We start from the raw sequence: 13,960 nt of genomic DNA on the forward strand, positions 1-13,960 counted from the left end.
AATATTCTCTCCCAGATGGAAGTGTATTTTATTGTTAGTTGGCAGTTGATCCAAAAACATTTCCATATGGACATGGGAGCAGCCATATCCCGTCTATATGTTCTAAAGGTATGCTATATTTAGCTGAATATTTAGGCCGTAAAATACAGTGAACAGTCGACGAAGGCAAAGATGATTTGACGCCACAACGTTTTCAGAATGTTTTGTTTGGTGTTGTAATTTAGTTTAAAAAAGGTTTCAAGAGGAAGCAAGTCCACTTGAAATCATTGCTCTTTGAAGTTAAGGAATTAGTAAAAAGAGTCTTCACAGTGGGATTTCTGTGTTGTTGCTCTGAAGCACTCGGATAAATAAAAATAAAACAAAAAAAAAAACACTTCATTTTGAATTACAGAGTAATTACTGAACTGGAGAGGTGAATGCTATAGAGTAGGTCTGGATGAGTGTGTGTGTGTGTGTGTGTGTGTTGTAATCCTATAACAGCATGGAACTGAGAAAGAGATGCAAAATTAACATCCACATGTTTTAGTAGGCAAATGATACTCTTTAGAAGTGTAGGCCTACTAATCCTATAAGTATCACATGTCAGAATTTACTATTAAAAAAAACGTTTGACTGAAGGCGCGGGCGGTGAGCAGAACTGAATTGGAAGCGGAACGCATCTCCATCTGCCTAAGTAGTTCTAAGCAGCCTTAGTGCCTCTTAGCTGAATGGGCCAAACCTGGGATTCAAACGGAATCCTCGCTGTGCGGGGCTTACACACAAACGCACAAGCTATGTGCAAAATTACACATAATCAGCACACTTGAAACCTATTTGTCTTGTTCAGACTCTCTCTCTGTGCCTCCCTCCCTGAGATAAATGCTCATATCACCTGCAGCATGTCATGCATGTCATCATGTCAACTCTGTGACATGATGACAGATACCATCATCGCAACATTCTCTGACTTAAATCCAATCACCCTTAAGAAAAGGGGGGTAAAACCACCCAACCAATTTAATTAGTAAAAGGCGTTGTTTGCAATCTTTTCTTCCAGTCTTTTTCTGAGACTGCCTGCTGCGTAGGCTGTCAGTGAAAGAGATGATAAAAAAAACAACTGTGATTACCAGAGAGCTATTGCATAGCTTGTTGCTTAGAAAGAGACCAAAGACGATATCAGAGACAATGAGAAAAAATAAAACATCTATGTTTTTTATATCCCATCTGAGGAACAGAAAATATAGTAATCAAACATCTCTCTCTGCCCTTTCTTTTATTCATTTGCCTCACAAGAGAAATAAGTGCAATTAAAAAAAACGTGACAGCGGCAGAAAGAGCGCCAAGAAGCTCGCTGACTAATGCGTGCAGGTCAGCGAGCGCAGACGGCACTCACCCGTGTGAAGGTGTGCAAGCATCTGTGTGTATACATGCAAGCATTAGAGAAACAGCTGTGACACAGAAAGGCTAAGATCTCAAGTTTGGCTCCTCTCTCCTTCGCCCTGTCAAGTGCACCAGCATTGGGCCCGAGTACCTGAGTTGTTGTGGTGACTGTCAAGGATTAGAGCTTGAAGGCTCGGAGCTTGACACACATTTATACGCACACACATGCACGCCCGCGCTCTCTGTGATCCGCAGTTTGGAGTGCTGTGGGTGACGGTTGTGGGACCACATACGCATCCAGCGGCATCAACATAGAATGGAACAAAAGATGTAAATAATGAAGCACACAAGAAATTTACAGATCAGTGCCAGTTTGGATGTTGCAAATGTCAAGGTTAAGGTCGCTCAGCGAGGGAAACAGCAACTGCTCACAAGATAAAAAGCATTCAAGAATGGCAAGGGAATTAACAAGATCTAGGTCTTGGACTGTAACAACTAAGAATAATAGTAAATTAAGGAAAATGGAAAGCAGTTAACTTGACACAAGGCATACGAGGGCATTGCACCCAGTGAGTTAACACATCACACATTCTTGAGAAATGTTAGTTTTTCAGAATGCAGATGATTGAGAGCCACATCCTACTTTTTCTGGGTCATGCTCAAAACTTCTCAGTTGCCTCTTGTACTTCCACCATTATTACAAAGATTTAAACAAACAAGAAACTGTTCTTCGACTATCAAATTGCTTATTTTCTGAACACCACAAGGACCACCTTCCTACAACCTTTAACCAAAACAGATGTCATACTTACAGTCAGACAAACACGGACATCATATAACCAACTCCCAAGTTCATTGGTAGAGGTAATCACTACCCTCCTCATTGCTGTACATTAACAATCTACTGCTAGTATTTGGAATATCTAGAACTTCGATAATTAGTATTATGCTGTTATGCTGATGACATGCATCTCTGCATGCCAATTAATGCTTGGATGTTGCAAAAGTCAAGGCTAAGGTTGCTCAGGGAGGAAAACAACCACCAACAACTCACCATGAGATAAAACAATTAAAGAATGGCAAAGGAATGAACAAAAAGTACTTCTCAAACCATAAACTAGGAATTATAAACTAGGAAACAGTAAACAAGAAAAAAGGCGTACTTTCACGATTGTTACAAAGACTTAAACAAACAGGAAACCGTTTGGCTATCAAATTGGTTCTTCTCTGACCACCACAAGAACCGCCTTTATTTCTTTATTTATTTGGAACGCCATTAGCTTCCACTAGGTGGTTGCTAGTCTTCCTGGGGTCCAATAACTTAAAATCACAACACAATTACATTCCAACGGTAAATAATACATACAATTAAAGTCACAACTACATTTCATTAAATACTCCATACAATTAACAAATTCAATTCATGATCCTTCACATTAAACAGCCCAAAATCTAAACTTTTTTCAATTCATTCATACAATTTTGTTTTAAAATCTTCCTACCTTAGTACAACATTTAACCAAAACAAATCCAGTACTTAATGACCTGCACCCAAGTTCATTGGTGGCGATAATCCCTACCATCCTCATTGCTGTACATTAACAACCTAGTATTTGGAATCTCTACAACTACTATAATTAATGTTATGCTATTATGCTGATGATACCCATCTCTTTATGTAGATTAATGCTAATAATCACTCTCAAACTGGCATTTTGTGTCAGTAGGGAAATGGATATCCTTTGTTTAATATAACTGCAAAACAAGAAGTTAAGTCTAAAATAGGCCCTGGGGTCTGATGCTGTCGGTACTTATCTCTGGATTCTGTAGGATCAAGCAGATGAGAATCTATGACTCCCCCTGGACAGGATGCAGGTTAATTTTACAGCCAAGGCCAGTTCTCATTTAAAGCTGGGTGGACTGAGATATATGCAGATTAAGTGTCTTGTCTAAGAACAAAGACAGGTAGCACGAGTGGGATTCGAACTCAGGTGTACATATTGGTTGGCCAGGTCCTTACCCACTCATCCACTCGTTCTACAATATAACTGATATTTGTGAAAATTCACTTCAACCCTGAGATCCATCAGGCTCACAGCATACCAATCACATTTACCTGCAGAGTGTAGATTTGGCCATTGAGTACATCATTTAAAACAAACAAACCAACAAAAACACACAAACCTCCCTATCACCCCCCCCCCCCCCCAAAAAAAATGCATTTTCTAAAATACTCTAATTTTGGTTGTTTGACAGTTCTGTTGATTGCATCAAGTTCTACAATATCAGGAGACATATTGTATATTGTCAGCCTATCAGGAATATCAAACACAGTGTCAAGGAGGCCCATCTCAGAAGGAAAGTCCTCGTAACAACAACTCAGCGTGTAAGTATGTCTTGTTTTTGCTATTTTTGTCTTATGTTTTATCCTTCTCTATACTTGTATGGATGCGTGTTAATCGCACAGAGAATATCTCAGATTCTCTTTATTTTTCTCAATAGAGAAATAAAGTCTGTTCTTTGTAACGGAGACAGCAGCCTGGGAACAGTTCCTTAGCAACGATGAGCCCGCTCCACCCCTCTCTGCCTTGTGGGCTCGTTCCTCTCCTGCTGTACTTTTGAACTGTTCGTTACACAAGTTAATCTTCCTTACAATGCTCACTTTTGCGTGTCGACATGAATGCCAGACGTGTTAATTTATGCCTCCACTCATGCGTCATAAACCACAGAGTGATGCAGCAAACTGATCGGCGAACGGCGACTAATTCCTCTTTCCAAATGTTCTAACTTTAATCATAATCAAGTCCACAGAGCATGCATAAACCTTTACAGAGACTGAGCCATAATTAACTGTTTGAGTACAATTAGACAGATCCTTGTTGTGATGAAGCCGACCATCCATCATCTGGTGTCAGAGGAACCTTCAGCCTTGGATCAGTGCCTCCACAGATGCAAATCTAACTGCAGGTGTGGATACAATCTATTTTTTCTTTGCTGCATACTGCTTAGTAGAGTACAATGTTTGTAGCGTAAGATTCTGTGTAGAATTTCAGAAAATAAGATGAGTACTGCTTTGCACATGTGGGGTCAGTGTTGTCTTCAGGATACCTGCTGTAGTCTGCAGGTCCGTTATTGTTATACTGAAGTCAACGCTATGACACAATCTGACCGTATAGAAAGTTCGGTGTCACCTTACATGGTAATCCCATTAGCTCTCAGGGTGCAAGCATGGACTTTATATTGCATATGACAAGGGCTTAGCACGCCATGGTTTGCTCCAGCGCGGTTTGATGGTTATCAAGGTTGACTGTCTACTGTCTATTGCAATATGATAAGGTTTGTGTGTGTGTAGGTGCATGTGTGAGGGCTTTTTCGTTCCACTCTGCTCCATACCTTGGCATAATGGCATAGTGCCACTCCAGGTGCCATTGGTGGTGCAAGTCCTTGTGACAATGCTGTCGCCTCCTGTCATCACATATCCTGGCTGACAGGTGAAAGTCACATTGTGGCCCACTGTGATGTCGTCACCAGATCTGAGTCCACTGGCTGGAACTCCAGGGTCACCACAAGTGATCACTTCCGTTGGTCACAAACATAAAAGAAGAAAGGAACTTTAAACACAAATCGACCAAGATATTGTTGGATCTTACAATGACTGATGGTGATGACATCAAACAATTCATTCAAAATAAATCACCAATACTGAAGATATGAGTCCATCAAGCAGGTCATGTTTTCAGGAGAAGAAGGGCCTTCATAGTCATAATATATATATTAGGAAATTTGTCCTCTGCATTTAATCCATCCTAATCACAGGAAGGACCAGGCGGGAAGCGATCCCAGGACCTTTTTACTGGGAGAGAACAGTGCTAACCACTAATCCACCGTGTCGCCCAAAGCTACAGTAGAATTTCTTACATTGTTATTCTTCTTAAAGATCAAGCCTGGTGGCACTGGTGGGATTTGACCCAGGCATTCCTGTTTACTGGACAGGGACTTTGACCCACTAGACTACAGAGCTTTGCTTTCAATCCTGTTTGTTGGCCTGTTAGCAGGATTACACTAAAAACTACTGAATCAATTTTCTTCAACCTTGCTGAAAAGGTGGGACACAGGCTAAGGAGGAAACCATTAACTGTTGGAGTGGATCCAACTCGGAAAGCAAATCAAGGATTTTTTTTCCCATTTTCTTTAACATTGTGACAATTTATTGGATTTCCATCAATTTCTCAGAAACACATACATAGACCTTCATGTAGAAAAAAAAAATCAGGTATCCACATTATGACATATATATATTTCCATGGGGGGGGGGGGGGGGGATCATGATTTTTATGGATCAAATTTTAAGGGGGTGTATTTACATTGGGTATATATAAGGTACCAAATTGGGCTCGAAACCAGCAGTAACATTTTCCACATATTCTGAGAATTTTTATGGCACTTTGTACCACAAAAGTTGAATTATTTTGTTGTGTTTATCACAAATAAACATTATGTTTGTTTGGCCATAGAATATGTGAATAAAGAAAACAGAGCTTCAGATTTCTAACGCACGTTATCTCACACTTACCCAGTATAAGTGAGGAACCCATCTTTCAGATCAGTGTTTTTGTTATGCAGAGGGAACTACATCAAGAGGAGATTCCTGGATTTTTCTTCTGAAACTAATGCGTTGGCTGAGGTATGTGCTCTTGAAGTACTTCTTGTTTCTTTTTTGTGTACGCACAGCTGCAGCATCTATCGAACCATTTATTTCATTCTGCACTTTGTATCATTCGCCTCTAGAAAATGTTAAAGACACGGTGGATCCCTGAGGCCACGTAAGGCCCACTCAATAGCCTAGAATCTAAATTATGATAGTGATTTACTCAGCAAATACACATTCCCAGCACAGCTGACAGCAAGTACAACTGTTTTCATTCAACAGAATCAAGTCCAAACTGCACAAACTGCAGGCAAGTCAAAATTGTGATTTTCTAACTGAACTGATGTTAATTATGTTGGCAGTCTTGCCATCAGCTCCTAGAAGTGTCATCGATAACTAATTTGCTGCTGTGAGGAAGAAACAATTCTTTAAATGCGGCAAGTGGTTCAGGCAGCCTCACTACAGCACACAAACTTAAGCCGGATAAACAAGATTTAATGTGGGATGTAGCAGCTCCATTGTTGGCTGTTTTCTGAAACTCGGCAACACATGAAGGTTTTCCACATTAACTGTCAACTGCCAGTGAAACTACATTTATTATCTATGCACATATTACAGTTAAAGTAGTGGGAAGGCAGATTTAGTCAAACAGCTTCTCTCCGTTGCTGAATTTGTCTACATTTGTGCGTTTCAAATACCCAGACTTGCAGGTAAAAAATTTTTTTTTGTTGTTGTTGGTTTTTTTGTTTGCCTTGAATCAGCTTGGTGCATTTCTCATGGTGTTTGCATTCTGGCCAGAAAGAAACAACAAACCCAGACTCATTGATGGAGGTTTAAATGGCTTAGTGTTGACATATTGTGCATTTTCTTTTTATAGCTGTGCACAATGAATGTATGCTATTAAAAGGTTTCCTTTAAGGCTAATGAATTGTGTGTTTTAGTTTCAGGTGACATACTTCAACACAAACAGACCAATCACGATGATCTATGGCACACAGTGCACGTGAATTGGGTCAGTGTCAAAACCCAGGTTACTATTTAGAGGGCGTTTCATTGATTGTCCCTTTGGGATCCACCAGGAACCTGACTATTTAGAAAGTGTACTCCAGTGAAGGTTTTGTGGTTAATAGCCTTGCACTGACGCGTTAGAACTCATCAGTACTGAGCAGCCACCAAGGTTCCCTGAGGTGATGTTTGTAACAGTGACTCATAATAATCATATCGTAAAGTCATTCCAGCATATATTAACAAAACAAATCTGATTGTGACACCATGACAAGTAAAATACAGTATGTCAGAAATAAAGACCTCTTGTAAAAGAATCATAAATGACTTATAAACTATAAAAATAAGAAACCGATAACATCAAGGATTACAATTTATAATTCAGAATACTTTAAGGTAAAAAGATTCACCACATATTACTTTCTACATAATTATTGGGAAAAGTGATGTAATTATGTATCATAATATGTATCAAATCATGAGAGGTACATCATGACATCAGTGTATCATTACAACCCTAGTGAAGACGTAAGGAGAGGTTCTGAATTTAGCTCTAATGCTACGGTTGTGTTAGCTATAAACAACAGCAATGAGCAGTTGGTTTTGTTGCTTGATGGGCGTTCCGGGGATGTACATGTTACGTCTCTGTAAGATGTCTTGTAAAGCAATTCAGAGTTCTTATCTGGTTAGAAAAATAGCATTTTTAGATTTAGAAGTGTTTATTTCTTCCTAACGCTTTCAAAAAATATGAGACGCATATTAGATTTATACAGAAATACAGCTATTACCGAGCGTTTTCGGCCATCTTAAATTATTTTGTTTGAACAAATAACCATCATAATGGTGCCTTTTCACTTGGATTGGTAGGCGCCATGTTTTGTTGCTCTGCATTTGCATAAAATAGATTTAAAGTCTATTTTGGCCCCCATCTAGCTGGTGGCAGAGCCACAGTTGTCTCTTGCCGCTGGAAAATGCCCACTCTGAAAATGTGACCATAATGTGAGTGTAAGTTTAGTGTTTAATTCTAATTTGCTTAATGGCTGTCTTGTGTATACAAAGGAAGGCAAATTTCTTTGTACAGCATATTCATATGCAAGGCAACTCAAAGTGCTTTACAGAGACATAAAAATACATTTAAACTAATACATAAACGTTAAAATCACATTAAAGTCAAGATATTAAGATGATAAAAGTGCATTTTAAAAACCAGACATTTAAAACAAGAAATTCAACCTATAAAAGTGGATAAAAACCTTTTGATACTTAATTAAAATCATTAAAAAAGTAATATACTGCAGCAAATGAGCAAACAGTAATGTTTTCAAGCCTGATTTAAATGAACTGACAGTCTGAGCAGACCCAAACTGCCCAGGAAGTTTGCTCAGTTTGTTTGGTTCTGGTTTTGGGAATACACAGTAAACCTCTCCCAGAGGACCTGACGAGTCTGGATGCGTCATATGGTATTAATGTATTTTGGTCAAAGACCATTTAGTGCTTTATAGACTAGAAATAACATTTTAAAAAGTATCCTTTGACTCACAGGAAGCCAATGTATTGACCTGAGGACAAGCAGGCTGTATGTTCGAGTGTGAACCTGCTTATGTAAGGTATGTCTGAGTGTTGTGTTGAATAAAAACTATAACAACTGCAGTGGATCTGTTATCTGTTGACTTCACATGCATTAGCATTTGAAATTGTGTAAATAATATGTTATTAATGTACTGTGCTCATAAATGCAGTAGGAGGTTAAGTCAAGTCTGGTAGCATTTGCTGGCGCTGCAGCCGCTACACCACAGAACCCCTTCAGGTCCTGGATGACTATAACCAACGCTTAAAAACTGGTCCATCTGCACCTCTTAAAAGTCACCATCTATCTGCTGCAGTCAGGAGAAAGTTGAGCATCCCCTTGGCCTTCTCTGGCCACTGGGGTCTTCAACACTGAGGCACCTCAGTGCTGGATCATGCACGGAGAAACGTGGCACAGGTCAAAATTCCTACCTGATGCGAGTTCCATAAGTAACTGCCAGTTTGATACAAAGTAATTCCAGTGGTAGCCAAGGATCCTTCAAGGAGATCTACTACCAGATCCCATCATTGTCTTAGGTCCTGGGTTAGAGACCTAGTATGAGGTAGGCAGTGAAATTACTGGATTTCCAGCACACATTATGCAAAAGCAAAGTTGTATTTTGGTGCCACAACATCATTCTGTAGACTCCCAGCAACGTTGATACAACTTTGTAGATGACCAACTGTAGACTCCAGTAAAAAACTGGTTCTCAGTCATCCTATAATGTTGCAGCAATGTCACTTTCTAATGTCATTATTATTGATGTGTATTGGTATATAGTAACAATGATGTGACAATGTAAAATTTTTTGCTGGGTTGCCAGGTTTGGGGTGTCCTTGTATTCATGATAAATATCATTGTCGATAGGATGCATTTGACTAATGATGGGCCAATGCTAAATGTAGTTAACATGTGGCTATGCTAACTACATAAAATGCTAGCTAGCCATGGTTACATGGTTAACATTTTCTTTGAGCAGGCCCATCAGTAGTCCAACATCATGTGTTAACATAACTTCTTTATTATGAGTAGGTTTTCACTGTCATATGCATAAATCATAATTCTCAATTGCTCATGGAAAACTCATAAATGAAACATTATTCTGATATGTTAGGATGTTACATTTTTCTCTAATTCCAAGAAAGGCATGTTGTTATCTTTCCAGTAATTTCTGCACAATCCACAAGTCTTATTTTATTCCAAGTCTTTTATTTTCATTCATCTAATTTTGGCTTCTTCTCTATGCGAAATTTGTTGGCCCAGCTAGAATGTCTTAACCTTGTTCTGTCTCTGACAAAAATGCAAAACACCAGTGTCTGATTACTTTTTCATAATGCTTGTTTTTATTTCCTCTAAGCCCTAATTTATGTCTGCTTATTATTATCTTCCTACTTCCCCTGACCTTAATGTGCGCAGCTATTTCAATGCAAATAGATTTCCCTTCTTCCTTCCAAACCCCTCAATAGTTCCCTGCCCCCGCTTAGTTGTTGCCAAAGATTCAAGGCTTGGACATATTTACCATTATGGGGTGATACTAATCTTACCAGATGTCTGAGGGCAGCTCGTTCTGAACGTTCCGTACACACAAAGTAAGTGGGGTTGTCATTTGCCTCTTGCCAAGATTTTAGGTTCCTGACCACAAATCCTTGGTTGCAAGTTTCTTGAACCCTATAGGCATTTTTTTTTTCAAAACTGTTAGTCTGTTTAATTGTCTCCAATTCCAGTTTACATAGAAACTTGAAACACCTGAAGGTAATTTTTGAAACTTTCACATATCCAAGCCAAAACTGGTTTCTGAATATATTTTCAGCAAAATAAGCCATGCAGCATAGGTTTTTACCTCCAATACACTCTTTCAATTCAGTTCAATTCAATTAATTTAATTTTATATCGTGCCAAAATCATAACAATGCTGCCTCAAGCACATCACATGAGTAACGCCTAACTTTACCAATCCCGAGAGCAAATACACAAGTGACAGTGGTAAGGAAAAACTTCATCTGATGATGTTGAGGAAAAAACCTCCAGCAGACCAGACTCAGAGGGGTGATCCACTGCTTAAGCCATTCTAACAGGTATAAGGTTTAGACAAAGTTTTACAAAGAAACAGAAAACAGGAAATCAAAATAACATCAAAAACAAGGTGCGATTGTTGAGATGAGCACGCAAGCATTTACACCACAGGCCAGGGGTCATCCAGCACCCTGGGGTGCAGGACCAGAGTTCATCCATCATGATGTCAGTGGGCAAACTTTATTCCACATGTAGACTGCAGTCTGCTACATCAGCTTCAGGTATGACATCTCGTGGTTAGTCCAGTGCCCTGTGGTTTGCAGCTGTCAATCTTGTGCGACGTCATCAGTGCCTCGGACAGAGAGAAAAGGGCAGAATCAGTTGGCCAGAAAAACTACACTTAAGGTAGAATTCACCAGCAGTAAATCGACAGGAAAGCAGAGAGAATACTAAGGTGATCACTGGCCGCGAGCCCTGTGCTTCACTAACACAGCTAGAATTTAGATAAAGTCTAACTCTTAACATACTCCTCCTTTAAAATGACCCCAACACCATTTCTCTTCCTATCCACACCATGATACAATAACTTGAACCCACCGCCTATACTCCTGCTCTTACTTCCCTCCCACTTGGTCTCTTGCACACACAGTATGTCTACCTTTCTCCTCTCCATCATGTCAACCAACTCTCTCCTTTTACCAGTCATGCTGCCAACATTCAAAGGCCCAACTCTCACTTCCACTCTTCTAGTTTTCCTCTTCTCCCGCTGTCTGTGGACACGTTCTCCTCCTCTTCTTCTTCTTCTTTGCCCAGCAGTAGCCCAATTTCTGCCGGCACCGGTGGCAGCCGTTCAATGGAAATTTGATTTGTACTCTGCATGGTTGGGTTGGGCAGGGGGTGGTGGCCAAGTGGTTAGTGCACTTGGTTTCAGTGCGGAAGGTGCCTGGTTCAAACCCCACACCTGTCACATTTCTCTTGTTATGTGTCGGACGCAGCTCGGAGAACCGACCAGCGTTTGAAGGACCCAGTATGAAATAAGCAGAGCACAGTACAAAGGCTAACAGAATTTAATACATAACAGTGATAATAACAAAAGGTGCGGCCTGGCGTGGTGCGCTCCCAGCAGCGCTAACGGTCCGGAGCCAGAAGCTGTTTCGGACCCAAGGACCCCGCCGACACCCCCCAGGTGGCCGCAACAACCGAGTCTGTGAAAGAAGGAACCATTATGTGAGTCCACACTCTACACACAGAACACTTAAAGGTGTACAAACAGCAAACACTTCCTGGCTTGATTACTGATCAGCTTCCCAACCTGCAGGCATGGAACATCCCGTTCACAAAACTCCACTGCAGTGGAAGCTGATACATGACTAACAAACAGCTCAATACAATAAGGTGTGAGGGACACCACATTTACTGACTGTATAACTGTTAGTCACAAAATCTAACGTACCTCAGGAAGTGTGCTGACGAGCGTGAGACCTCACCCCCTCCTCTTTCACAGACTGTGCATCAAACCTGGACGTTCTCAGCATCCGCTGCTGATGAGATGGCTCCCGAGACGACGATCTCACCCGTCTGGTCACAAGGTCGAGTCTCTGGCAAATACACACTGTGCACTCCAGTCTTAAATGCCAACATGTTCCAATCCATCCAGATGCACCACAGCTGTGAGTCCTGACGAGTCGCAGGTGATCAGGGTGAGGTCCTGACAGCCTCAGCAACACAGCCACTCAGTCCCAAACGCACGCCACCTGGGAGGAAAACCAAAAAACAGAAACAAACCGGCAGCCAGGCCCCCCCAGCCATATAACATCTCTGGCATAAAACCTGTGCCAATTCAACATGCAGATCCACCTCGGATTTGCTGTGGTGACCCCGAGTGCAAAACAAGGGAGCAACCGAAGGGACTTACTTTACTCTGTATGGTTGGGTTGGGTAGTTTTACACCGTATGCCCTTCCTGATGAAACCCTAGTCATTCATCCGGGCTTGGGTCCAGCATTCAGAGTGTACTGGCTGCACACCCCATGTGGCTGAATTTATATACAATATACAAAATATACAAGTCATAAGAACTAATCTTATTCTCTATAAAAGCAAGGATTCTAAACATGACTAAATATTACCCAAACATCAGAAAAATTAAGTGACTGAGACATATTTTAAATACCATTATTACATTCATACATGCAGTATGTTGCCCTGGGAATCTTATCATGCATATTTCCATTTATTGCTCATTTAGTGATTAATCAAAACAGGTGGGTGAAGCTAATCAAGAGCTGGGAGATGTCATCTCTTGATGAACACCTGCTAGTTAATAGCTAATCAGGTATGTGTAGCGCACAGGAATAGGAAATACAAAGTGCAGCTGGTACTCAGAATGAGGGTTCAGAACCACTGATTTATACAACTTTGCTACTTTTTACCTGACTTTCTAGTTTTTGGATTATTATCTTAGATGTACATTTGATGTATTAGATAAATTGTGTGTATTGTGTCACCATACTGGATTTCAAACATCGTATCCTTGATGTTTTATCGCTACAGTTTGAATGTATTATTATTATTATTATTATTAGAATAGAATTCTATTCTATTATTATTAATCATTATTATTATTAATATCACTAGTGTTGTTCTTGTGTATTACTGTTGTTCTGATTATATAATTCATCAATACCATATATAACATTATTTACCTGTGTTGTATTGTTCCTAGGTTTTGGATAAACCTAGGCAGGGCCCCTCTAAAATCCAGTGAGTGAATGACAAATAGAGTCCATCCTCTCCAGTTTGCCAACACAACAACTAAATGATAAATATCATCATTTTATAGCTCACAAAATAAAAAAGAATTATAATGAGCACAACCACTTTCACATCTGTTTTTTTCATGTGGCCAGTCAATCTGAAAAAACAACAACAACAACAACAACAACAAAAAAACAACTTTGGTTGCTGATGTAAACCAGTATCCCATAGATGTGAATCCCACCTGTTGGGTGGTTAGCGATTGCTGGTTTGATGATGGATTAGGAGCAGGCGTAGTTGTTAGTGAGAAAGACAATCAACACCTTCATAAAAATACTTGTAGAATAAATGAGATAACTAAAGTGCTATGTTGTGATTGTTTCACAGTGGTTATGTAGTAAAACTCAGATAACACGGCCATACCTCCACACAACCATCGAGAGAGGATTTTGTCTGAATTTAGGTGTGGAAGAAAATAGAGTGAGGAGATTGTCAAGCGATTTGTGCTGTGAATTGCATAAATGGAGAGAGAGAGAAAACCATTTCTGCACAGAAATGTACAAAATTAGAGAAATAAACCATTAATTTCTGATTGATTAGCCGCTGAATATC

General features: G+C 40.0%; 1 protein-coding gene across 1 annotated transcript in view; it reads right to left on the reverse strand.

Annotated features, from left to right (window-relative positions):
* Positions 1-13,960, reverse strand: part of LOC117514727 (CUB and sushi domain-containing protein 3-like) — an 885,172-nt gene that overhangs the window by 84,352 nt on the left and 786,860 nt on the right. The window contains exon 59 of the mRNA XM_034175291.1: positions 4,753-4,935. Within this exon, the coding sequence (XP_034031182.1) occupies positions 4,753-4,935 (183 nt within the window). The remainder of the gene's footprint in view (positions 1-4,752; positions 4,936-13,960) is intronic.

The sequence above is a fragment of the Thalassophryne amazonica genome, chromosome 7 (genome assembly GCF_902500255.1).
Source record: "Thalassophryne amazonica chromosome 7, fThaAma1.1, whole genome shotgun sequence".
Lineage (NCBI taxonomy): Eukaryota > Metazoa > Chordata > Actinopteri > Batrachoidiformes > Batrachoididae > Thalassophryne > Thalassophryne amazonica.